General features: G+C 45.4%; 1 protein-coding gene across 7 annotated transcripts in view; it reads right to left on the reverse strand.

The window, feature by feature from the left end:
- Nucleotides 1-24032, reverse strand: part of LOC111852793 (fibroblast growth factor 14-like) — a 114713-nt gene that overhangs the window by 73603 nt on the left and 17078 nt on the right. The window contains exons 1-2 of one of the 7 annotated variants that reach the window (XM_072700488.1): nt 21504-21607; nt 18838-19013 (exon numbers count right to left, since the gene is read on the reverse strand). The exons of 1 other annotated variant lie outside the window; for it this stretch is intronic. Coding sequence is in view for 1 of the 6 variants with exons in the window: in XM_072700484.1 (XP_072556585.1) it covers nt 21504-21573 (70 nt within the window). In the remaining 5 variants the exon portion in view is untranslated. Of the gene's footprint in view, nt 1-10741; nt 10832-18837; nt 21212-21503; nt 21644-24032 lie in introns of those variants that run through there. 5 more of the 7 variants (XM_072700487.1, XM_072700489.1, XM_072700486.1 and 2 more) reach the window with 5 other exon arrangements.

Below are 24032 nucleotides of genomic sequence, written 5' to 3' on the forward strand. Positions count from 1 at the left end.
TTAACTTGCAGGCGCAGCTTCCCAGCAGAGCTTGTGTGAGTATAGGATTTCTGAAGGGTTGGAGAGAATGCGAGTGGAGTTGGAAGGACGTCTTATGTGGGAGCTTCTGAGCAGTGTGTGCTTCATAGAATTGAGGAGCAAATTTCCATATCTCACTCTGTTCACGGGATAAGTTCTCAAGAAAATATCTGTGGAGTTCTGGAAATTTAATGAAAGTCCTGTGTTGGATTACATGAGGAGTGAGTGACTTTCAGTTCCCAGTCCTGTAACATATGAGGATGAAGCCTGAGTCCAGGACCCCGGCCATCTCATCTGTCTCATGTCAAGTACAAGAAACGAAACAGATCAGCGAGTTCTGGTCATTTGCTATTCTGAGTGAGTAAAATTCGGAAGGCTTGTAAACAGACCCACCGATGCTTGACCCCCCCCCAGCTCCCGTGCTCCATGACTCAAGCACAATGGGACATTCGGTTCACTGGATTGCAACACTGAGGACTGATGGAGGTCAGCAGGTCAGACATCAATCAGCAGACTTGCCAGCAAAGTGTGGAGCTGTAGGGTCAGGGACACATAGGGGGGGGGGGACACAGACAAGCACAAGCAGAACGGCAGGCATTGAAAACGAACTTATAATGCTTTGCGGTGGATATCTGAATGCCAGTAAACAAAACAGAGTGCAAATCACCCCACGGGGACTTCACATAAAAAATACATATTGTAAAAGAATTAATGACCCTATAACTCATCTATATATTTTTTTCCAAAGCATCAGGTGTTTTGCTCAGAGAAAATATGACTCTTGAATTCAATCACAGGAATAAAACTGGATTGCAGTTCAAACGCAAAGGAAATCCACTGGTGACCCTATAAATGATCCAGAAGTGATGATAATTCTAATTCTAGAATTCTAATTCTAATAATAAGTCATAGCCTCATTCACTGAGTGGAATTTAGAGGTAATTATAAAACCTAGTGTCTGCAAACCTTTAAAAAGTACACAGCAAGATGTGCTTGCATCTCAGAACCATGGATATTATTGTTAATGACAGTCGAGGTCGATAGTAACTAAACACTAAATATGACAGTTTGCGAAAAGAACAAAAGCTACATTGGCTAGTACAGCACAAACGAAAACAAAACCGAGATATACAGATAAAAATCTTTACTTTTGGGATTGCCATTGCGAGTATGGCCTTTGAGGAGTGGATCTCTTCCATGCTGTTAAACCCAGTGCCCAAAGTAAGGGTTATAGGCTAGTCTTCTGAGGCTACACTGGCTGAAACACTGCTGTAAATGGCAAAACTAATCAGTAGGCAGCAGCAGAGTCCAATTTGGGATCACGTTGAGAATGATCTAAATAAAATTTTATAAAAATTGACTAGTAATTTTTCAGAAAATTATTTATGCACTCAAAACTGAAATTGAAAACAAACAAAAAAAAAATTAGAACTAAATAAAATTTCTAAACTGTAGCCCCTCTCAGGACTGAACGATCATGTGGCAGAGATGTCTACCTGGGGACAGGCAGGTTCTGCAGCTGCTGCACGTGAGCCACTGCTCATGCTGGGGCCTCCTGCCCAACACACGTGGGGGGGGGGGGGGGCGGGGGGGGCATCAGTATGCTTGTGTTTGTGTGTGGATTAAGTTAATATTACATTGTGAGGACCAAACATTCTCCACAATGTTACAACAGATAATCAGTCTTTTAAAAAAGACAAAGCATAAAGTTATTTTAATAATTCCCCCCCCCCCCCCCCAAACAATAACAATACCCGATCGTCATGATTTTGTCTGCATTGCACTGTATGAGCACCGACGGCATCAACAGAGAGAGTCCAGTGCTTTTCTTCCAATGCATTTTTTTCCAACAAAAAGTCCTGTATCAATATAACCAATGAAACTATAAAAATCAATATATGTCTAAAACACCGCAATACGATAAGAAGATACGTTAAAATTTTTAAGAAAGGCAACTGAACTCTCCCTAATTAGTCCAGACCCTTAAAGACACTTGCTTGTTGCAGTGGGGCTAGCGGCCGCGCTCCTCCGCTGCCGAGCTCGAGGGCACCTCTAATCTCCAGTGCTCCACTCCTGCAGCCCTCAGCGGGCACGCGGGCACGTGGGACCCGCAGCTCCCACACCAGCTCGCGGACAGTGAGTAATCACTCGCCAGCGCCTACGCTACAGCGTCCCATTAATGGCGAGTCATGCGGTTCATACCCGGGACATTCAGCGCTTTGTCACTGAAACGGCACAAGCAGCATCCTTTTAAGTAAGGTTTTGTAAAGCATGAAGCTATCAAGAACTTCTAGGTCCAACAGACGTCTGTAAAGCACTAACTTGCCACTAGGCTGCTGTCCACTAGCTGGGTGCTGAAATTAGTATTCAACACAGATTCGTACACAACATCCATCTCTATCACATAGCCCAAATCGAAACAGTATTAGCACATACACATATCTCCCCACTTAAGTGTTTTCAATGCCATCTGTTACACTCCAGTAAATGTCTCCAAAGGGGGTAATGGGTTGATTATGCGCTGTTTTTTCCGGACGAATGACGGAGCTTTGGACAAACCCGAACAAAACCTAGTCGCCGCAACATCGGTAATCACCGTTATTCACCGTTATTCCTGTTTTGTAAGTGCCGTGAAACACAGGGACTTACAACACACGTTTGTGACAATACTAAACAGAAGTCCCACTTCAAGGAGTCCGCAAACAAGTAATGAAATGGTGTAACAAGTCAGATGACATGAAAAACATAAAAAGTAAACATCCCTGCGCAAGGCCGTAACTTTGGCTGGAACATTGGGGGGGTTGAGGTCTCCACTCATTACAGGGGAAACATGATTATTGGGGGGGTTATATTGGCTGGATCTGATTATTGGGGGGGGGGGTCATGACCCCCCTAACCCCCCTGGAAATTACGCCCATGTCCCTGCGGCTTCTGGTAGTAATGTCAGGCTATAGCAGTCCAACAGATGTGATGTAGACAGCACACAGCATTAACATTATAATATATAGTTTTATTATATATATATGTGTGTGTGTGTGTGTGTGTGTGTGTGTGTGTGTGTGTGTGTGTGTGTGTGTGTGTGTGTGTGTGTGTGTGTGTGTGTGTGTGTGAGTTTTGTTTATACCACACAGCATTAACCATCTGTAGTAGACCTGAGGACAAAGCTGGACAAAGGAGAGACAGAAGCAGGGGATTAGAGAGTGGCGTGGTGTGTAGGAAGGTACAAACATGAAGACAAGAGACAAGGAAAGACTTTGAGAAAAATATGAGCAGTGCTGGGGAAGCAATCAGATGGCCACAGCCTGGGCTGCCTTACATCTGCAGTTTTTATAGCCTGCTTCTTGGGGAAAGTATATTTCTGTCCACAAAAAAAAAAAGACCAGGAATGTCTCGCTTCCGGGAGAATACACAGATATACCGCAAGCCATTCATAAAATGGATTCCACCCCAGCAGCACCTTAAATACAAGATTTAATATTCCCTGTAATACCAGTGTTTTCCCTGGAGATCAGCTCAGACAGGGATTTAAACACCGCAAGCCCAAATCATCGCACCTACGGGACTAAACAAAGGACTGGGGCCTTTTCTATTCTGAATCCACCAAAGCCACTGCATCTACTGTGACCAAACCAGTTTATCGATAGCATAAATAGAAAAAATTATAACTGTTTTCATTGTTTCTAAAACACAAGAAACAATCAAAAGTCACAAATGTTCCCTGTGTTTTTGAGTGAAGTCTCCCATGTAGGTATGGACTCGGAATCACTTGAGGGAGACTCCAATCCACTATAGCTGTGTATCGCATACAGGGCGTGATAAAAATACTGAGCGCGGGCAGCAATTTTAGAGCCAAGGTGCACATTAGTGACCTGCTCTGCGGGTTCAGAACTGAAACACGCTCAGTTATAGAAAGGACACTGTAGGGGCTGTCTTGGGAGGAAGGAGGGCCATTGACCGGGATCGTTCATATCGATCAGTTCTGCCTGCCCCTCACTGCCAGCATCCTCTGTGTGTATATGGGCTCTGTTGTGCTTCAGGCCCAATGTTAATGTCGGCACAAATACAGCCACCACAACTGTAACCTCCAGCAGTTACATTTTATCCGGAAGCATCCAGCTCTGGCTTGTTTTGTCCTCTGTCTCTTTTGTCTGGATTGTTTTGGCTTCCGCTCCTTCAGTCATCATTTTACATTTGTGTTGTGTTTTCCTGTCTCCCAGTTTCTTAAAAACCTCTAATGGAGCTGCTGATCACCACATTCAGGGGTGATTCTAGGATATTTTTGGATATTTTTCAGGCGAGTGGGGGTGGGGCAGAAGAGGGGCCATAATTCATACCTTGGGGATCGGTGACTGACAGCAGAGGGGTACCTCTGTTGGCCAATCAGCTTTCAGCCACCCCTGTATACGGCCCTGTGTGAATAACCATCCCACGTTACGCTGCCAGGGGATGCATGCAAACCTCGCCGTTTCCACAGCCTGACTCTCACTGCCTCATCCTGAAAAACACCAGTTCCATGAGTCAGCTAGTCAGAGTGGGATGTGGTGGGACCGCAGTGTACCGCTCTGCCTGATGGTTCAGGTCCCGGTTCATGGTGCCCTGAAAACCCACCTATTCCCGTGAATGAATTACAGCTCCACTGAAAGCTGAAAAACCCAAAAGGGGAGCATAAATCCCCAGCTGCGCACTGCGAGGGAAAATCTGAGGCCCAGTTATACCTCCCAGTTACATCCACTGAGTGACTGTGGCACCTTAACATCCATAACTATCATTTAATTTTTTGTGGAGGAGGGCAAAAGACAAGCGACAAGTGTAAAAAATTTCAAGTGAAAGATTCTGGGGTTTGTATTAAAAATCAGGACAACCGAACAATCAGCAGGTTTGAACAAGTGAAACTGAATAAAAACACAACACAAACATTTTTGCATTTCAACACCGTTTCAGTCTCGTTTCATATGCATTTTACTGTCAGAAGAGAAGCTGGTTGCCTGACATCCATCCTAAAAGAGCCATTAACAGGAAGCTGTAAGCTATCCTGTACTATCACCTTTTCACAGGCTGTAGTTGAAAACATCAGCTGTCCCTGCATCCTCCATACAGACTATACTACCAAAACAGCCCAGGATTTATAAACATTACCATAAATATATGCTATGAAATTATACAACTTTTCAGAGGCTCAGGACATACAGAATAATTACATACTGCACCAACTCCCAGGGTTTTCTGCCAAAACCCCTCTAAAAACCTCAGCACAGTTAAATGTTCTTGTAAATGCAACTAGTGTATAAAAAATGCAAATTATTGGAATATATTTAATTATCCATTCACATTAAGGAGAGGTTATAACATCACGAGCCATATAAAGTCAGATTTAAGTGCTCATTAATCAATCGATGAATGACGTTACGAATTATTGATAAAGCATAGCATCGTTAGAATTGTGAGACTGTGGCTGTCCGTCATCACTTTCAGAAAATTATGGGATGAATGTACAGGTTGTGACTGTGAAACTATGGCAGAGTGCAATCAAAATTCTCCCACGTCTCTGTGCTATCATGGGGTCACCGCAGTCAGTCCTACAGGATCAGCACCTGAAGAATGCAACAGATATAGAAAACAAAAGTTCACAGTGTCAAACCTTTTTAAATCCATCAGTACCATTTGTTACAGTAGGAAAAATGAGGGTTTGAAACCCACAGTGGATAGGCCTCTTTTTTCTGTCAATCACTGATTTAGCCAAAAGCGAAACCAATGGGAAGTGGGATGACAACAGGAAGCTGTAACCCCGCCCACCATGGGTTTCAAAGGCACTTGTTTTAACTTAAGATTTTCCCCATTACTATTTTTTTTATTCCCAATTCAAGAGGGCTTTAAATATTCATAATCTTTTCAATTCCTCAGTACAGTGCTGTAACAATTACATTTGTTGTAATATTAAACTTAAGTCCCTATCACACACTTAACTGATGCTAAATTTTGGCCTGATGTTCTGTGGCATTACGGATTAGAGTTCAGATGGCTGCAAACCAGAACACATGTTCGTCAGACAACCATGAACTCAGGCCTTTACTGAGGTGGTGATCACAATCGCAAACAGTGGAATACTAGAGTTACACAGAATGGGCACACGGTAAACTCCAGGTCCCAAGATGGCATCTGTTGTATTTTCTACAGAGCACTGAGTATAGTTCAGAAAACAAGACAGACCCACCGAATTGGAAACTTTATCTATGTATGTAGCACTTCAGATACCTTTCAGCTGGGAGCAGCAGGGCATTCTGGCTGCCCCAACAGCACAAGGGCTCACACAGCTGCTCTTACGCCACTCAGCGCTGTCAAGACACCCACCACGCGTTGTCAGCCCGTTGGGTGACACGTCTACTCCTGGAGTTTCCATCCATCCATCCATCCATCCATCCATCCATCCATCCATCCATCCAGGGAGCCAGGGTCACACAGATGTCATTACGGCACTTCATGTTACACCATGGAAAGACTAGCGAGCTGCCTGCTGATGTCACCAGAGCATCGCACAGACTTTCCCGGGGGCAGGTACTAGAATGGGTGGTGGCTTTGGGCACATTATACCAACGGGGGGGAGAGGGGGGTTCTATTAGGTGAATTTTGCGTGATCGTCAGTTGTCAAGAAGCAGAACTTAGAACCTCAAAAGAGGGGAAGCACATTCAATCATTCGGGCAAAAGGGTCAGGTGCTCAGGCTCCCCCCACACAAGTCACCATCTTTTTATGGGTGACCGGTCACCATGGAGATAACAGAGCTTGTTGCGACTCCCTTCTCCCAAAACAGCAGCTCTCCTGGGGGCTGACTCACCACCGCTCCCCTTTTCAACTTCACTGCTCTGAGAAAACCTCTACTTTGCTCTTTCTGTGGCACAACTTTGCCAGTGCATCTTCCGGCAATAAATACCACATTCAGGCGTTATCTTTTAATAAAGCACCACACTTTAATTTACCTGCGGGTGCCGAGTGTTTATGAGAGTCACCAAAACCCTTCCTTTGTTGTGTCTCGATAACCATTCTCACAAAGAGTGCTACCGTTAAAAGTGTCCCCAGAGGAACATTTCCACTCATAGGAAAGTTCCGCTTCACTCCCAAAGTGCTCTTGAGAGAGGGTATCTTCTCAGAGTCACGGTTGTTCGAGCTCAGCTTAGGGACATATCTTAAACATGTGATAAAATTTTGTGAGCATAAGCAAATGTAATAAAGTCAGTGTTACAAGGGTTACAAAACGGGGGACCTCAGACCCCAGAGAGAGTGGATCAGCATGCGGAGAAAAGCGATTGCCTGCTTGCTGTCAGGAGGGACCACACTATACATATTCATGGCAACCGCAAAGCCTTGCTGGAAATGTGCCACTGAAATCAGATTTAAGTGCTCTCCTACTGTCACCATTCATCAGCGCGCACCGTATCGCCTCTGTATGTAGAGCATGTCGGGTGCTGGGGGTGGGGGGGGGGAGCTGCTGCAGTGTGACCGGCTCACCCCAAAGGGGTGCAACATCCCAAAATAAATAAATAAATAAAATCCCCTCCTGAACTGGTTAGTGGCGATCCGCTTATCCCAAAATACACAAGCGAATGCAGCCGGTGAAATCTTATCTGGCGGGAAGAAACTTGAAAAAGGGAGGAAGTGGGAACAGCAGTAGATTTTAGGAAAACACTCCACTGACGCCCTCTGGGTGTAGACCGCCCTCTGGGTGTAGACTTCCCTCTGGGTGTAGACTGCCCCCTGGGTGTAGACCGCCTCGCTACACATTCCCACTTTACTACACACACAGGCTCCGGCTTAAACCAAACGGCCCCCTCCTCATTAGCACTCCAAATCTTTCCTTATTACAACACGAAATCAATTTACCTGCCACTAATTACTTACTGTCAGATTAAATAAAAACGAAATTAGCAGGATGTCTACAAACCAGAATCTTTATCAAAGGCTTAACCGGGTCAAAGTTTGCCATCTTCTCTAAATCAGCCCGCCTGCTTCACGTTCAGTCACACGTGTGCTGAACATGGACACCTCCCATGAAATGCGCCCCGGACCTTTAACCCCCCCCCCCCCGCCACTCGTGTGCGGAATCCTGTGACTCCGCCTATCACACACACGCTTAACTCCACACACCCTCCCCGGCAGGTTCATCGTACTCGTCTCCCTTGTGACCAACGTTTGTATTTCCGCCGAGAATACTACATCTCCGCTCTGGTTAATTACTTAACGAGCTTGATAAAAAACTGAGCAACATAGCAGGTGCAGGACCGTGCACATGGCCCTCGAAATGTTACCCCCCCTCGCACTGGCAAAGCACTGAGCCTGATACGACAAACACAGGCATAGAGAGAAATGGGCAGATTTATGTGTGGGACGTTATTCACAGCCAAAGACCTCTCGAGTCAGCATTCCCTGCCCTCCACCACACACACACACACACACACAAACACACACACATGCACAGATCTCACACACAAAGGCTCTTTTACGGCAGCATTTAGGAATGAGGCAGCGTGTGTCTCCTTCCAGCTACATGCTGAGTATCTTCAGCGAGTGACATCACCTTTTTCCTCAAGAATCGTCCCGGCAACGACTAATATTCATAAACGGCCCTTTAGCTGAAGGTGACATGTGACCCACTGTTCCTGGAGAAGTAATAACAGCGACCCAAATCGCAAATGAACCCAACCTAGGCATGTCCTTCATGTGAGAACACATCTGGGTCTCCTGCAAGGATGTACCTTGCGTGTACCTGCTGAAGCAACGTACCATAACATCAAACCACACACTCATTTCGGTATGTGGGGGTCAACTGCATTTAACCCACACTAACAGAAGAAACAAAGGAAATGCAGATCAGCTTTAGTAAATCTCACAGACTCTCAGTTACTACATGAAACAGAGAAATAATGGACCACATCAGAAGTAGCTGTTACATCAGCAAAGACAATAACCATCAGGGTTCGTAATATTCCTGTGCAAAGATTATGTTCCTTTTTTGTATGCTGATAAACAGAGGTGGAGAGTTCAGGTCCAGAAAGTAAAAATCCAGATCAAGATTTTGTTTCAACCAACCAGCTGAGTACTCTATGAATGTGACACTTTATACTCAACTGATTGGTTGAAATTAAATCTTACAATAAAATAAAATAAAAACACATAATTAGCTCCTGTAACATACATCTTGAGGCTTTAATAATTTTAAATGTGTAAAAAATTCCTACATTCCTACCATACAGGGATGCATACATTCCTCTTGACTTTTGGCTAATACCCCTGTAATAGAGTCCACCTTATGTCCCCAGAACCTACGTTCTCTTATTGAATGGTTCTAAGAAAGAGCTCTACGGTTCCAAGGCCCTAACTTTCGGAATGAGTTTATATTTTCTCGACTTAAGGTTAGGGGTTAGGGTTAGACCACATGAGCCTAACTGTGACCCTAACAGACCCTGTCATAAGTCTCCTGAATATATCACACTGACAGAACACAGGGAACATAGACTCCCTCGCTTCACATTCGCTGTTCACAAGTTTGACACATTTGGACGGGACAAACGCTGCCGTTTTCACACAAGTATGTCATCTTTGCCCCAGAGACATCTGGCCCTACTTTGCAGACAGAGAACCGAGCAGAAAAGAAACAGACGGCTTTTCAAAGCAACAATTACAAGTGACTTTGTTGTCAAACAGATGCTGAGGCACAACAGTCATGCAAATATTTGTTATAGATACATTCCTGATATTTTGGAGATCAGAGGTTATAAAACTCAGCTGTGAATGCAGAATGACTAGGATGTGCCCAAAGTCAGTCACAGCCCTAACAGAACAAACACTTACTCACTCGCTCTACATGCTCACTACCTTCATTCCTGACTCATTAACCCCGGCTCCAAACACTCCTTACACCAGGGGTCTCCAACTCCGGTCCTGGAGAGCTACTATCCAGTAGGTTTTCTATCCTACCTGGTTTCTGATGAGCCACACCTGTTCTCAGGTAAATACCAGGAACAGGTGTGGCTCATCAGAAGCCAAGTAGGATAGAAAACCTACTGGATAGTAGCTCTCCAGGACCGGAGTTGGAGACCCCTGGCTTACACATATCATAAAAACCTACAAAGTTACATATTTCTCAATAAATATAAACTACAAAACAACAATGTTTATTTACACAGAAACTCAGTACATGTCTTCATGTTTCCTGGTTTGAATGTTTTTTGGTTACTAGCTAAATACCTTACATCAGGTATTTAATTAAACGAAAAATACTGTCTATGGAAAAAGGGATCAGCACAGTGGTGCAGTGGTTAGCACTGTCGCCGCACACTTCTGGAACCTGGGTTCGAGTCTCCACCATGGCTCTGTGTGTGGAGTTTGCATGTTCTCCTCATGTCGTCGTGGGGTTTCCCTTTGGGTACTCTAGTTTCTCCTCACAGTCCAAAAACATGCTGAGGTTAATTGGAGTTATAAAATTGCCCATTAGAGTGTCTGACTGAGTGTGTCCTGTCGTGGGTTGGCGCCCCATCCTGGGGTGTTCCCCGTCTTACGTCCGTAGGGTCCGTACCCCCCCCGCAACCCTGAATAGGATAAGCGATTACAGGAAATACATGTAGATGGGATCAGTAAATCTTATGGGTGAAATCAATGTACATCCTCACAGTTACTTCAATGAATATGTATTAACATAACACATGAATTGTAAAAAAAAAGTCATAACTCACAGTCTATTTCACACTGCTGGTTTTGAAAGGTTATAGAACACAGAACAAGCTGTTGTTCAGTAACAAAGCAGGACCCGTGTCATCTAACACCTTGAAAGAAGCAAAAAAAACAAAAAAAAGAGATTTTTAGAACACGTTAGGCAGCTGTAAGATGAAACACTTTCAGAGAGAGAACAGCACATGAATGCTTTTGGCCACTGATGCATAGGGCATAGGGTTTCGCTATGAAAATGTTACAGTACTCCGGTGCTTGTCACATTGAGACACATGCAAGCACTTCCTTCCTCTGCACCATGTCCGCTCACGGTTTCCTCCACCACAGGTGACATCACGAAAAATTCACAGACGACCAAGGTGATGTCATTTTGAACAAGCAGAGTGCTGGAAGGGGAGGGGGGGGGGGGGGACAGAGAAACGATTTCAGCACAGCCTTCCGTGAACCTAGCTGGATGCTAGCCCAGAAGCTAAGAGTTAGCCTGGAGGGGTGGAGAAGTCTGCACTGATTTTTAATATACAACAGTGTGTTAGTGTTTACCAGGGGGACGCTTTGGTCTCTAATCCTACTGTTATACTACAAAATTGCAACAGAATCAAGTTGCTTTTTTTCGCTGCATACAATGTACTGAATCTAACAGTAAGAATCTCTTTAAGCATGACAGTCCAATGAAGGTAGAGAGCAAAATCTTTTATGGATTAAAAATAAGACTGACAGCAGTCACACAATGTGTATATATATGTATCTCTCCAGTCTACTCAAAATTCTGATTTCCGACATTCATAGTTTATTTTTAAAATGACCCAGACACTGACGATAATTGTTGAAAATGTAGCATCTTCAGAAGGGAGACGCGTTGAGTTTTTTGGGTCACCCAGACTGCGGGGTATTTCGAAAGGCCGACGAACGATTTGTTCCTAAGGAACAATCTGCCGGTCTTTACTTATCTATGAATGGCATTTCCGTGGGAAACGAGTAACACTGCCGTGCCAAAAGGTGTCACAGGAGATTACTTTTATGCAATATTATACACACAAACACCCACACACCAGTACCTAGAGATGATTTTAAAATAATATCACTTTATGCTCAGTACATTTGAATTAAATGGAAACACCAGTGAGTATAAAGGGTGACAATGGCCTCGTCTGGCCACTGCGCACTGGTGTCAGCCGGCTGGCAGTGCGACCGTGACCTCACTCTTGCTGCCTCAGCCTGGTTTCCTTTTACCTCATTCTCCGGTCACCCTGGGCCACAGCAACAAACTGCAGGTTCCTGTCACAGAGACCCAGCCCTGCCTGTCTGGAGAACAGCAGAGACTTTAAAATATGCTACCAGCACATGAAACCCATGTTCAGATCTACAAGTGCAGATGTGCCGATTCTAGAGGGTATATTAAACAAATACATTCTCCTTGGAACACATTACAAGACTGAAACAATAATTCTGCCACATTGACATTTGTTTCTGTCCTTGTCTAAGGAGTCTTTTTTCCCCAGATACTGTCTCTCTTGATGCAGCTGCTAGTTTCAGGCTTGCTGTCAGCACTTGTTTTATTGCCACAGTGTCGCATTGGTGAACTGCGGCCCAAGAGCTATCGATCGACTACGCAAGTTGAAACCTTAACCCTATTAGCATGAGCTTAGAGCCGCATTCTCCACACCGGCAGCAGGGGTGCAACACTCTCCGCACGTCTTAAGTTCTGCTGATCGGCCTGGATTTTTCAAAGAAAACGCGGGAGGTGTTGTGTTGAAAGGGCACCCAGTGGTCATTCGGACCGACCAACAAAGGCTTGGATCACAAAACGACGGACCAGCAATGCTGCGGAAGATCGAGTTTTCCTGACCGGTTACTTCTTGAGCCGTCCTAAAGGAGGGAAACCTGCCTTAACAGCGGAAATTGACACTCGTATGAAAAGTTAGGAAAGTCTGGCGCTGCAAAAGGAAACTGGACTTCTGTGAATAAATTGTCTTTAAGCAAAAAAAGAAGCTGCTTGGCAAACAGATGCCTGATAAAATGTGCCTCATTCTCCCTTCTGCCTTCCTCTAAAACAGATTTCAATTTCACATTCATGAGCTCTGTAATAAATACAGCAGGAAGTACATTTACTTAGCAGAAACCTCTATCCAAAGGGTCACACGACTGAGGAAACTGAATCAGAGTCCCTGCAGCAAATGGAGGTTAAGGGTCTGGGGCCCAAGGGTGAAATCACTGCACCAGCCCTGGGGATTTGAACCAACAACCTCCCAATCACAGGCACAGCATCCTGACCCACTGAGCTACACCCCACATGTACATTTTGATTTATATGTGTGCGTGAGTATTAAGTCTTCATAGCTATACAAACAAGAACGGGGGGGTGGGGTGGGTGCTTGTCTTGTTCTGCTGGCCTGCCCCTAGCCGTAAGGCCAGCAGGGTGGCCTGTAGCGGCTGGAGGGGCTCTGTGAGGTAGCGCCTCATCGCTGGCCCCGGATAGACGCAGCCTCAAGCTTGTCAGCACAGCCATCAGCGGCACCACCAAAAAAAAAACGAGCTAATGCGGGAGGCGAACCCACCAGAACAGGACGACACCTCAGCACCCGCTGTGTCGCAGGCAAACGAGCACAAAGCGACCAGGAAAAGTACACGGTGACACTGCGCTCCTCGCCGAGCTGGACACAGATATACGAGAAAACCAGAAACAAAAGATTTACGGCTCACGAAATCCACGAGAGAATCAGGAGTGCCAGCCGGGATGTTTTAATGCAACACAAAGTGCAGTTACATAAAAGAAAATTATAAAGAATAGATAATGTAAGAGGGGAAAATCGTACCATCCACAACATAGACAAGCTTGTCTGTTGCAGTTGCCTTAGTAGATAGCCTCACTGGCAAAGGTATCACTGCCAGCTCTCTTCCTTCAAATCTCAGGCTCTCAGAAAAGTCATTAAAGGTGAATATTTTAGGTGTTTGCCAGACACCAAGTTACCAAGAATGGAAAAATGTTACCTTGGATTACAGCAGCGCACTTTGTTTGGATGCATTGTCATTAATATGAACCTACATGATCACTGCAATGACAGTTAGACTCACATGCACTATAAACCTGCAGATATGGCCCCCAGACCTGTGAACTTATTCGGGGTAACATTTTGCACTCTGGTTTATTGATCAGAACCCTCCAGAAAGTCTCAATGCTGTATCAGCGAATGAAGAGATTAACTATCGGTTCTATTCGCTTTAAAGCATCAATTCTCTCGCAGACAAGCCTAAACGTAATCGGAAATTCAGCTGATTACCCAACATTACCAGCTAGAGAACACGCCAGGCTCTCTGACAATCGGCTGTGCATCATTCGACATCGCTGCAGCTTCCAGGTTGGCAAATGTAATTTCATCTCCCCTTGTTCGTGAAATTAGATCATCTGAGCAGTAAATAAAGCCTGGAACCAATGGCGATACTGAAAAGCGGGTGTTCAGCCTGATAAAAGATCAGGGGCTGCAGAAAACAGGTCAATGCCACAACACACATATATACCCATTTACTTCAGCTGCCCAAAAGCACATCTAAGCTACAATGAGACATGCCCACTAAGTGCTAGTCAATTACCAACTTACAAGGGAAAAATCAGACTGACTCTGCTCTAGGCTGACATTACCAGGAACCAAAGTGTTCAGGTAAAATACAGCAATCAGTCCAGAAGAGGAGACCCCAGACCGGGCCATCTGTCCACAAGTCCAAGGCTTCTGCTAGATGATCCCTATAGACTCCTGGACACACAAGAAACCAAAAATGACAGAAAATCAGACACCAGCGCAGAGAACTGAGACATCAGCGACGAGAAGCTGGAAAAGCTTCATCAAAACCTGGAGATGAAACACCGACAGGATAAAACCACAAACTAGACCCCCAACGGAACAAAGTCTTACGCTGAAAAAACAACAATGAGGAGAATGAGCAACACTGGTCAGCCTAAACAATATTTGGTGCCAGCTACTTTGAAGGCTACTTTGAAGCCTGGTCAATCACAAAACATGGACCTCAATGCAACATGGACCTCAATGTAACATGGACCTCAATGTAACATGGACCTCAATGTAACATGGACCTCAATCCAAATTACCGTCCATTGTGATGGGGATTTAAGAATGTTCAACAACATCCTGTAGTATACGGCAGTAACCAGCCACCTTATCATTGCTGACTTGCAAATATATTCTCTGTCTCAAGACTTTCTACACGTCATACAAGATAAAAGAGTGTTTGTTTTCCATTATGTTTGTCGACATTGATATACTGAACTGTAGTGAATTCCCAGGGAGGTTTGGTAGCTCAGTAAGCAGCCCTAGCCTGTACCTATGTAGCAGTTAGCCTGTACCTATGTAGCAGTTAGCCTGTACCTATGTAGCAGTTAGCCTGTACCTGTGTAGCTACAGTATAGGGGTCTGAATCCCACACGTTACAGCTAATAAGTACTTCTAAATGCCCATAGAGTGTGAGTGTGTATGTGTGGACTGGCAACCTACCTGGGGTAGAGCCCAGCCTTGTGTCCTACCCTGCCTGGGATGGGCTCCAGGCCCCCTGACCAGAATGAGCAGTTAGAAAATGAACAGATGCATTAAACTCCCCAAGAACAGACACTCACCAAAACAATAAGGTCAGTTTCTGTCAACATGCTGAATAATGCAGAGATTGCAGCAGAAACATTAAAAATCTTATGGCAGCTCAATCTCCTCTTATAAACAAACATCGCAGTGTCCTCGTCTGACCCCCCCCCCCCCATCACCAGCGACACACAGGCTCACACACTCAAACCAGGGCACCATAGGACTGGAAAGAGCAGAGATCAACTAGAGATTAGAATGATTTACTCCAAATGTCAAAACAAATTATGTTAGAGTCCGACCGCGAATCGCGAAAAGTCATCTGCAACAAAGTCACAACTTATAAGGAACAAGCCAGACCTGTGAAGCACACACTGCAGCCCCCAGTAAGAGAAACACACACACACACACACACACAGACCTGTACTCATATCTTTGTGGGGATCGTCTATGCATTTCTATGGGCAAAACCCTAATCCCAACAATGACGACCTTAACCCCTACCCAGCCCTAGCCTTAACTATAAGTAACCAAACAAAATCCCAAAAGCCTTTTGGCTAATTTTGTTTTTTTTTATTGCAGTCACAGATTTTTATAAAATTGAATTTCCAGAAAAAAAGTCACAACATCAAGATAACAGGCTATCACATTGTGGGGACCAGGTATATCTAAATCTCATACACACACACACACACACGTGGGTGAGTGTCCAGACAAAAGATCTGTTTTTCTAATTAAACATTAACAGCACTTATAGCTAGAGGCCTATCCACCAGAGGTTTGCAGATGATTACATTTCCCTGACCTTTTTTTTCTTCTCATTCTACTTCAGCATAAGCCTAGGAGGCTGCTGTGGAAGTAAAGATAACAACAGGAGCAGTGACTCAGTGCATTAGCTGCACTCGCGGGAGGCGGAGCGCGTGTTCAGCAGGGCCGCGATGCTCAGCAGACTACCAGCCGCGCTAAACGCTCTCTAGGTGAAGGGCCAGTGAAACCACCCCAGCGGCTGCAGGCCAAGCGTGCGGCACATGGCCTTCGACAAGGTGCCCCTTGTACGAAAACCAACCACATGGGTGCCGTAACGCAAGTAGGGATCAGCGTCTTGGAAAAACCGTAATGTCAGAAAATAAAGGAAGAACTGCGCAGCTGGGCCATCCTGCATTTACAGCGGCCGGCGTTTCACACTGAAGCTGGGCCTTTACTGTCATTTTACAGAGCAGCGGAGCACGAGGAAGGGGGTGTCACACTGAAGCTGGGCCTTTACTGTCATTTTACAGAGCAGCGGAGCACGAGGAAGGGGGTGTCACACTGAAGCTGGGCCTTTACTGTCATTTTACAGAGCAGCGGAGCACGAGGAAGGGGGTGTCACGCTGAAGCTGGGCCTTTACTGTCATTTTACAGAGCAGCGGAGCACGAGGAAGGGGGTGTCACGCTGAAGCTGGGCCTTTACTGTCATTTTACAGAGCAGCGGAGCACGAGGAAGGGGGTGTCACATGACTTAGCGCTCCAGACAAGCATGGCGACGGCAAGCGGGAATTCGGGTTTTATTACGGCCCCGCGCTCAAACTGTTTTCTTTTTTCTCTTTTCGCTTCCACAGATGTTTTATTCTGCTGGGGAAAAAAAAAAAAAGAGTCAGAAATGGAAGCTCGTGCAGGAGGCAAAATTCCCTCCATTCAAAAGAATTTAAAAGGCAATTATGCACTTAAACTTCATCTCCTAAACATCCTTTTGTTGCTATGGCAGCTTTGTGTAATGCGGCTATATTTAGCTGTCGATCATTACGGAGCTTTTCACACATCACAACAAAGATAAAGGGTAAACGTATCTGATGTCTATTGTTCTGTCAGCAAGCTGTTCAGCAGCAACGTGTCGGGCCGACGGCTGGAATCTGGGGCTGGTGTCACAGAACCGTGCTGCTCTAGACCAGATCAAACCCTCCTCATTACCGCACTCATTATCCAAAGGATCCCAGCTCTGAATCCGACTCTTTTCTGAACTTGGGCTCAGAAGAACCGAGATGTTAGAGGAGGTTACTGTAGCTATTAAGGGTGACATTTTGCCCTCAATCATGTAACAGGGAAACTGCGTCGGCCTTTATTTTGGCTATTCATGTATTCATTATTGTCCTTTGTGAAACGGATCTATTCAGGACTGAATGCCATGGGCAAGTGCTGGGCTCATGATTATGACATCAGAGCGTAAACACAGCGACTTCCACTTCAGACCACTCACAGATCCAGCAGATAAACGCAGCAGTGCCCCCCCCCCCGCTTCGAAACGCGCACCTTGCAGTACTTTACACAGTGTCTGGAGAAGCAGAGAGCTCTGCTGTCCATAGCTATTCGCTCCATATCGCTCCCGGAGCCTGTGAAGATGACTCATGTGACACTGAAAAGCACAGCGCGTGAGACAGACAGCCCATTCCATTTAGTGCATTACTGCCTCCTGCAGGGGTGTCGCAGGCAGGGAACCAGGGGCTGGACTGTACCACCCCAGACCAGGGTAATAGATACGATTCATTCAACCCTATTATCACACACCCCACTCAGACAGATACACAATCACACGTGAGAACCAATGTATGGCAGGGTCAGCTAGCATACAGCACACCTGGACGGTTGGGGTTGGGTGCCCAAGAGGGATTCAAACCTATAACCTTCTGAACATGAACACAGGTCCCAAACCTGCTAAGCCATACGCCACTCAAATAAACGCAACAAGGCACCCAGATGCATGCAGGACAGCAGGCGAAAGAAGATCTCGCACACTGACACGGTGATAATTACTGCATTTATTTGCTTTTAGCAGACAATTTGCTTTTTTTTTCCCAGCAGGAGCCCAGTAACACAAAGAATTAGGACTTTCAGGAAAATCCAGGCGGTACTGAAGAGTATGGTCCTACTACTAGGAAACATTGCAAAACATCCCAAAATATCACTCATTTCTCAGCTTATTAAAAGATAAATGAGTGAAGTAACTTCATTCGTTTGGGGTTTCTGTATTTGCATTGTTTTTTTTGCCAAAACACTGAGGGCACTTGAAGAGAAGTAACACTTTGCTTCCAGCACACAGCTATGATAACAAACAGCTCGAAAAATCCACCACTCTCATCTCTAGAGACACTAGAGACATTCATACACCAATACGAGTGAAAGACAGAGTGCTAGCAGAACACTGACCGATGGTGATAAAGAGCAAAATGATAAAGTAGAAACAGCATGTGATTTAACATGCCATTGGGCATGAACGGCACTGAATGTAAAAGCTCAGTTAGCTTATTCACTAAAGCAATTCAGGTACCGCAGTTTGAAGAGTTAATGGCTCATCCTGTCACAGGTCACGACTGGTGTGGATGGCCCACTGGAGAAAACAGCCAGAGATGGAAGGACCTGGGTTCTAATCCCACCGCGCAGAAGATGTGAGCTCTGCCTCTGGATGTCAGTAGAGCTCAGTGGGGCATGTGATGCAGCGAGCCAGCCGATAAGCAGGCGGCAGTCTGAAGCACCTCTCAGCTTACCACTGCGGTGCCTGTCCGGAGGGTCCACCCTGGGGCTGTGTGCATTCCGAGGGGCCGGGGGCCTTGGGCGGCAGCTGGGCTGACGGCATGAGGCTTTGCCATGGTTCGGTCCAAGGATGCCAAGCAAGAGACCAACTGACCCGCTTAAGATTCTCAGTGGCAGTTAGAGGATCTGTCTGATCAAACGTAGACAAGCATTCCCTGACCAACAGCTAGTGACAGAGAACAAAGTAACAAACAGCAAATTAATGTAATAAAACTAACACTTTACTTGAGGGGACACAAGTAACTTGAACAAATATTACAAACCATGAACAAATATAGTAACTGCATGAAATACATGAGCCATCCTTACTGATTAATGATCAGTATATAGCGAACACTTATATCCTGGTTAATTAATACATTAACTAAGAGTGCACTACTACATCATTTGCACCCACACGACCCTGTTTTACAGGGCTGTGGGCTTCCAGATCCCATCCTGCAGGCCAAGGCAGCAAGGCAGCGAACAACCCAGGATGGGGTGCTGACCCACTGCAGGGCTCACACACACTCACAGCATTCACAGACGCAGCATTCACAGACGCAGCATTCACAGACGCAGCATTCACAGACACAGGCAACTTGGTAACAACAACCTCACCACTGTGCCACCTCTCCTCAAGATAAACTTTTACCAATAAAACATACATAATGGGTATATAATATAAGAATAAACATAAGCCTATATAATTAAATTAAAGAGTTAAAATAGAATCTTACAAACAATGACAAACCCTGTTCTCCAGCTTACGTTATATTTAATATGCTCTTAACATTCACGCATGAGCAAACATCTGTGGCATTTGTCTGCACCGGAGTCGCTGGCTTTGTGGAGAAGCACATCTTGCAGGTAAAGAGAGTGCCGCCTTATTTAAAGCAACATCAATGTGTCGTTAGCAGAGCTTCTTCTCTCTCGGCTTTCGAAGCGGCAGTCGTCGTTCTTCCCATGAATGGTACTATTATACCAAATGACTCCATGTATCCAGAATTATTCTCTGGCATCCAAGATTGAGTTGGTATGTCTTCAGTCTGGCCCAACATACAGACCCGGGGGTGGGGGTGGTAATGTCATTAGCCACCGGCATCCTGCAGATCCTCAGCCCCCTGCAACCTGCCATGTGCATCTCGTGGGGGTGGGTAAGGGGCACTGCGACCCAGAATTAGTAGAGCAAGATGCTGGGAAAATCAGAGATGGGGTTTCCAGGGAGCCCAGGTATCTGCTTACGCCGTGTCGACATGAATACCTGCCCGCACAGGTCACTTCCCGTGCTAATCCAGCCACTTCAGTGCCTGAACACCTGCCCACACAGGTCACTTCCCGTGCTAATCCAGCCACTTCAGTGCCTGAACACCTGCCCACACAGGTCACTTCCCGTGCTAATCCAGCCACTTCAGTGCCTGAATACCTGCCCACACAGGTCACTTCCCCTGCTATCCAGCCACTTCAGTGCCTGAATACCTGCCCGCACAGGTCACTTCCCCTGCTATCCAGCCACTTCAGTGCCTGAATACCTGCCCGCACAGGTCACTTCCCCTGCTATCCAGCCACTTCAGTGCCTGAATACCTGCCCGCACAGGTCACTTCCCCTGCTATCCAGCCACTTCAGTGCCTGAACACCTGCCCACACAGGTCACTTCCCATGCAATCTAACCACTTCAGTGCCTGAACACCTGCCCACACAGGTCACTTCCCCTGCTATCCAGCCACTTCAGTGCCTGACTAATCACCAGTTAATAAACATCAAAGTATTTAGGGACTCTTGCATGCTCTTGGAAATATAACAATTTATCATTTTAAAAGTTCAAATGAGAAGAGAAAATGAGAAACATTTCTAGTCATATTTATAACATATCTACAAAGAATCTTGACAATTAACCGTGTGCTGATTTAAAAGCAATAACCAGCACTAGCTCTCCTGTGGCAACTAATGACCTATTCATACAGCTAGAACAATGTGTTTGGGTTCATAACTTTTAAACACATGGTATAATAAACAAATCAGCTGCCATGCAAACTTTTGCGTGGTGCACAACCAGTGAACATGCTGACACATATCAAACAGGATAGGCCATGTAAGGGCCGACCACTGCAACAAGCTCAGCATCCGTGTGACCACTGCAACAAGCTTAGCATCCGTGTGACCACTGCAACAAGCTCAGCATCCGTGAGACCACTGCAACAAGCTCAGCATCCGTGAGACCACTGCAACAAGCTCAGCCAATTTATTATGGGCAAAATGAGTCAGGACAATACACACAAGGTATTGAACAAAATGCCGCAACACTGACATCGAAGCCTAATTAGATTTTCCTCCTCTCAACGAAGGATCTGTGGAGTATCAATTATGACAAATAAAAAACTATTAAATTAAGGAATTGACATTCTTGCTGGAATTTACAAATGAATCACTATAGACAACTGTAAGTATACTGTAAGTATGCTCAAAATAAGAATGATTTTATATCAAGGCAACACTATTTATGGAAATTAGAAGTATATTGTTATTCAACTCTGTTATTGTAATTTTGTTATAGGACACTGTCATCGTAATTCATCATTGCCAGGATACAGAGTCACTGGACGTTGTGTGCATCACAGGTCAGATCAATGCTCCACTCACCCCTATCTTCAGTTTTCAAGACGCCACGCATTCGCCGATCTATAACCTTCACCAAGCTCTTTGTGTCCATTTTCTATTTGGCGGAACCTGACTTTGACTATGACACTGCGCTTGTTCTCTAAAATGCCACACGGCACGACTCCACCTTCCATTCACAAGTGGATCATTCTATAAATACATAGGAAAACACTATGTCATTAAAGTCCCTAAAATGTCTCTCACACTGACTGACATACCAGGCCTTGCCAGGCCACGGATCTGCTAAAGTAGGTGTGAAGTACACGCCTGAAGCTACCCTCACTGCTCACTGCATTCTGCAAACAGTGAAACCAATGATAATGCATTTACAACCAATGCAGGCTACAGGTTTTTATTAATAATATCTTGAGGTGAAGTGTTGGTTATTCCAGACCCAATGATTGCTTACAGTTCCAGGCCCAGAAGTCCACTGAACACCTCTTCGGAATTACATTAAATGTGAAAATATAGATAGAAAAAAGAACCCCCCCAATTAGCTTTCTCGGAAATACCCAGTGTGCCGTTAATTGCCGCGCAGCCATTATCTCGAAGAGAATGGATTTTCCACTGGAGCGAGGACGTGTGGACGGGGTAAGCTGTACATTCGACGTGAGGGGAAAGGAGAAGGGAAGGGAAGTGAGATCTCCAAAGGTCAGCAGAAAGTGTTGACAAAGCTGCGCACGTTTGGGACAAAAAAAAATGGAAGGGGACCAACGAAATGAAGTCGTCAGCGTTAATGGATGAATGGGGGACTGCGGAGCGAATCATTTTCGCTTTAATCACAATGAGCCACTATTGTTCCACTATTCGGGAACGCTGAACTGCACGTTGTCACTGAGAACAGCGACGTCGCAGCACTGCATTACTGCACTGCACCAAAAATGTATATGCTATCGCATTCCAGCACAACCGACGGCCAACTCTGCGAGCTGGAAGCCACACAGGATGTGAAGCCACATGCCACATAAGCCGGGCAGCCCCCCCCCCCCCGAGCTCCAGCTGTAAGGTCTCCATCACCACCTTTCCATATAAGCTGTTACAGGATGTTCCTATGACATAGCGATGCTGTTCATCATCTTGCGTGCCACACTGCAGTCTGTACGCAGCTCATGGATACGGCTAAACAAGGATTCGAGGGAGTCACTGCACTGACACGTCCAGTGAACTCCGTCACTGCACAGGCACGTCCAGTGAACTCCATCAGTGCACAGAGACCTCCGGTGAACTCCCTCTGGTTCTCCGAAGTCGCCAAAAGCCGTGGAACAGGGAAGACGCCAGTGTGCTGCTAATGTCATAACCGGGCTGCATATCTTCCCATGTCGTGCCGTTATCGTGAAATATTAAGGACCCTTCTGCAGGCAGCCCATCTCCTAATGGTACCTAACAGGACCATCATAAGGAAATTCAAAGGAATTCAATTTCCTGGTGGGTTACACAAGTTACTTGAAGGTTAAGATGCATCCATCCAGTAGCCCTTCTTTTGTTTACTTTTCAATGTAGATGTCAATAATAATCAGGAATTTCATGAAATTCATTACATCAGCAGAAAAATGGGCTTTCCATCCATTCATCTTCACTAAATGCTTAAGGTCAGTTTTGATCAACAAAAGACATAAACAGGTACATCCTGGACTGGTCACCGGTCTGTTATAGGATGTTCATACAATAAGGGTGATTTAGAGTCTCCAGAGTGACATGGCACTTTGGACTGTCAGAGAAAAACGGGGAGAACATTCAGACTTCTGTCTGAAACCCATAGATCTGCAGGTATAAAGCACCACCAATGCTGCAGCTACCTGCTAAGCCACCTTTCCATTCATCCATCCATTCTCTAACTTTCTAGACTGCTTACAAAAACATATCACACTGTTTGTTAACAGAAATTCAATACATCTATCCATCTTCTAACTGCATGTCCTGGTGAGGGTCACAGCGGGCCTCAAACCTATCCCATGCAGCACGATGCTGAGATATAACCCAGATGAGATGCCAGTTCATGGCAGGGCACTCACATACTATGACCGATTTAGAGAGGTCAGTAACTGCAGGGCTTGGGACAGCAGGAAGACACCCACAGATACATGGGAAGAACATGCAAGTCACACACACACACACACACACACACAGACCTGTAAGCATATCTTTGTGGGGACTGCTCATTGACTTCTATGGGAAAAATGATAATGCTAACTATGACACCCTTAACCCCTACCCTGCCCTAACAATAACTATACGTAACCAAACAAAATACAAGAGTTTTTGCATTTTTAGTTTTTCAATTGCAGTCACACATTTTTAGAAAATAAGAGTTTTCCCTTATGGGGATTAGGAAAGTTGTCCCCTTACGGTAAAAAAACAGGGATTCATGACATTGTGGGGACCGTTTGTCCCCACAGATAAAGGTATATCTGGACCACACACACACACACACACACACGGGGGAAGTCACAACCCAGAAAGTGTGAGGCCACAGAGCAGCCCACTAAGCCGCCGTCATGATACAGTAGAGAT

This window comes from Paramormyrops kingsleyae, chromosome 16, assembly GCF_048594095.1.
Source record: "Paramormyrops kingsleyae isolate MSU_618 chromosome 16, PKINGS_0.4, whole genome shotgun sequence".
Taxonomy (NCBI): domain Eukaryota; kingdom Metazoa; phylum Chordata; class Actinopteri; order Osteoglossiformes; family Mormyridae; genus Paramormyrops; species Paramormyrops kingsleyae.